The sequence below is a fragment of the Microtus ochrogaster genome, unplaced genomic scaffold (genome assembly GCF_000317375.1).
Source record: "Microtus ochrogaster isolate Prairie Vole_2 unplaced genomic scaffold, MicOch1.0 UNK41, whole genome shotgun sequence".
In the NCBI taxonomy this organism is placed as follows: domain Eukaryota; kingdom Metazoa; phylum Chordata; class Mammalia; order Rodentia; family Cricetidae; genus Microtus; species Microtus ochrogaster.
The window spans coordinates 1065482-1069268 of record NW_004949139.1 but is presented as its reverse complement, the minus strand read 5'-3'; the positions used below and the strand labels follow the sequence as shown (position 1 = coordinate 1069268).

The window sequence follows — 3787 nt, the reverse complement described above, 5'->3', positions numbered from 1 at the left end:
AAAAAAAAAAAAAAAAAAAAAAAAAAAGATACAACAGAGTACACATACTCCATAATTTAATTTAGTGAAATGTCCAGAAAAAAAATTACAGAGACATAAAGTATAACTGCCTATATGGAGGAGGGGTGTCTTCTCATGGTCATGTAAATGTTCCAGGACTTACTTATAATGATACTTACATAATTTGGTAAACACAAAAATTATTCTGTTATACTGAACTGAGTAAATTATATAAGTATGCCTCAATAAACCTGTTTAAAAATCATACCACATCAGGATTTCCTGATTATATTAGCCATTGGACACCAAGAAAATGCCACTGTCTGTATACGTATCAGTGAGCTCATCTAGTCCACCATACACAGGTTACTGTGGCCTGTGGGTCTACCCCTCCTCTCGGGGTTCATCTTGAGGACAGTTTCTGGCCAGATGTTCTGTTGCATTTTCCGGCTAACCATCCTGTTTGTTCCTATGCTCCCTCTGCCCCCATGGTGGTGGGCTATATGGCTATTGTATACTCTATCTTGGATGTGGTAATTTCCCACCTGCCTGGGGGGAGTTCCACTGTGCAGCAGCTAGGTATATAAGGTTTGTCCTAAGCTTGAATAAATGGCATTCGGCATTATCTCCTCACGAATGACCCACGTCTCTTGTGTGTTCTTTAAATTTCAAGGCCCTTGCCCGGCTCACGAATGTTACAGCAGTGCGAACTGTACCATAGAGAGTAACGCAGATGTTACAGGTTACCATGTAACCTAGTGACTTGCATATACAGCAGGGATTCAGTGTTTGTTGAAATGACATATGCTTCAAAACAAGATGGGAACAAGAATGTTTTTAGAAATCTGAATGAGGACAGAGGCAATTAGTCCTTTCTGCATGGCTGAAGCTTACCTCACGCGAGAGTGAGTCAACAGATCTGACATACACTCTTCACTCCATGGTAGGCCTAGTGCTACCAACTCTAAAAGGAAGCAGCTAAAGAGGGGTTCTAGCCTCATGAAGAATACTAGACTGTGTAGAGAGTAAAAATTATTAGGGGTGGTATCTGTATTTTGTTGTTGTTTTTTCAGGCAGGGTTTCTCTGTGTAGCTCTGGCTGTCTTGGAATTAGCTCTTGTAGACCAGGCTGTCCTCAAACTCACAGAGATCCTGACTCTGCCTCCCGAGTGCTGGGATTAAAGGTGGGCACCACCACCGCCTGGCGATAATTTATTGACTTTTACTTTATGTGCACTGATGTTCTGCTTGCATGTATGTCTGTGAGGGTGTGACCATTCTGCATAGCAGGAAGAACATTAACACTGCCATCACAATAGCTATGTCATTCATTCATGATTAAGACTTTGATCAAGTTTCTTTACTTTTAGGCTCCAGTTTTCTTTTAATAAAGGCAGGATTATATCAACGCTCCTATAAATTAAGGTACTTGAGATAATCCTGATGAAGAATGAGCATCTCACTTTCTTGATTACAAATAGTAAACAAACAAATAAACAAAAAGCCTTCCTGATTTATATAAGGTAAAAACTGATAGTCATGGATGATTCATTTAAGGGCCCATATATGACTTTCATCCCAACATCAGGTCCCGCCCTTCAACGACATGCAAGCCCACACATTCCACCCTTCCACCCTTGCCCATGCCCCCATATACCTCAGCTATGGTCATTCTCAGGGCACTGACAGGGGAGAGCTCAATATCCACCAGTTGGGCGGCTTTTAAACTCTGCCCAGTAAAGATTGCGCAAGGACAGAAAACAGCAGAGAGTTAGAATTTTAAGGTAAACAGGGGACATAATAGCTTAGAACATTAGCACAGTGCCTAAAAACAAAGACAGGTCTTAGGGCTATAGTTAAGCTTTGGAAAAGAGAGGTAAGAGTCACTATTCTGTGGCAAATGGGCAAAGGAAAAAAAAAAACCTTAAATTGGTCAGAATTTTAAGTTTATCAAACTTAATAAACTTGTTCAGACTTTGCATCTTCTTTTTCTTTTAAAAGCAACATTGTATTCTGTAGTCCATGCTAGCCTTCTCCTTTGTCCTATTTCCTACTGCTGGAATTAGAGGAGTGAGTACCACACAGAATCATAGCGTGTATCTTCTAATGTCCTATTTATTCATCCCAGGCCTCAAAGAAGTCCAACTCTAAGAAAATATCACTGAGCCATTAAGCAGAAGCTGAATGCCTTTAAAGGGGGAAGAACTGGGGAGGTAGCTCAGCAACAGGGCACCTGCCTAGCATTCACAAGGCCCTAGGTTTTCATCTCTAACACTGCCAAAAATTAAAAATAAATAAAAATTTAAAAGGGGAGGTATTACTACAATAAATTATAATGTAGAGGAAACTAAAGATATCCTCCATTTTTTTATATAGTCTTCAACACAAGGCTATTTAGAATGTAAGAAAACAAAACAAAATACTGGGTATGGTGGTTCACACTGTAATTCCAGCTCTTGGGAGGTGGAGGCAAGATTTCTGTGAATTTGAGGCCAGTTAGCGCTACAAAGCTGGGGGCGGGGAATCAAACATATATCTACTAAACTCTTATACGCTCTCCTGGTACTGACTATGAATTTATCAAAAGAGTTACAAATACACTTTGCCCTCTGTCTTAGCTTCCTATTTTAGGAGAATGTTCTCATTCTTAACTATTAAATTTTGTAATTTTATTGTCAAATGGATATTTTGTCTCTTTTCAAACTTCAAATAATTGTAAACATTTCTCATAAAATTGGAAAAAATGATTAATGTCTGCTATTTAAAAACTTCTCATTGGGGCTTAACATTAATGCTTTGAACAATTTAAAAATAAAAGGATTTGTCAAAGACCTGTAATTTGTATAAAGTCAACCAAAATATTTTCATGCACATATTTATCATTCCATTTATTAGTTCTGTCCTGGATGAGATTTAGCCACTGGTTATTTTGAAGAATATAGTATGAAGAAAGATACAGTATGAAAAAGGACACAGTATGAAGTATGTCCAGAAAACATAATTTGTACTGGAAAAAAAATCCACTGAATACTTTTTAATTTTTTTGATTGTTTTCAGATTTTCTGAAACTTTTCTACCTCAACCTACAGTATAAAAACCCTGGCTATGCGAGCTGTACTCAGAAAGAAGTGGTGTGGTTTCTCTGTTGTTAAAACTAATGAGACACACTCATCTTCTGCTGCTTATTCAGCACACACAACGAGCGAAGTGAAGATGTGGCGTTCCCTTACAGTGTCACTGTCACAAGGCTGGAACTGGAAGGGCTGAGGCTTGTGAAATACAGCATTCTCTTGTAGAAACAGCTGAAGGTTATAGTCCCGTACCACCTAAAGACAAAACAGGAACGTGTAAGTCTTAAGTAAGGTTAAAATGTCCAGTAATTATAGTCTAAAGTTTAGGGCCAGATGACATATCAGGTAAAGGGTGTTTTTGTTGCACAAGACTGATGGCCTGAGTTCAATCACCAGAACCCAGGTAAAGGTGAAAAGAGAGAACCAACTCCACAAAGTTGTCTTCTGACCTTTACAAGTGCACTGTAGCATGCCTCCACACACGTGCACATACACATGCACACACAACAACCAAATAATGATAAATTAAAAAATGTTTAAAGCTTCATTTTTAAAGATTCATTCAGCCATTTTCTTTTTTTCTTTTTTTAAAAATATTTATTTATTTATTACATATACAATATTCTGTCTGTGTGTATGCCTGTAGGCCAGAAGAGGGCACCAGACCCCATTACAGATGGTTGTGAGCCACCATGTGGTTGCTGGGAATTGAACTCA

At 38.4% G+C, this 3787-nt stretch overlaps 1 protein-coding gene across 2 annotated transcripts in view; it reads right to left on the bottom strand.

The window, feature by feature from the left end:
- The window catches only part of Fchsd2 (FCH and double SH3 domains 2), a 213763-nt gene that overhangs the window by 42454 nt on the left and 167522 nt on the right, over window positions 1-3787 (bottom strand). Inside the window, exons 10-11 of one of the 2 annotated variants that reach the window (XM_005368781.2) lie at window positions 3230-3325; window positions 1657-1728 (exon numbers count right to left, since the gene is read on the bottom strand). In XM_005368781.2, coding sequence (XP_005368838.1) covers window positions 1657-1728; window positions 3230-3325 — 168 coding nt within the window. The remainder of the gene's footprint in view (window positions 1-1656; window positions 1729-3229; window positions 3326-3787) is intronic. The other variant, XM_005368782.2, reaches the window with a different exon arrangement.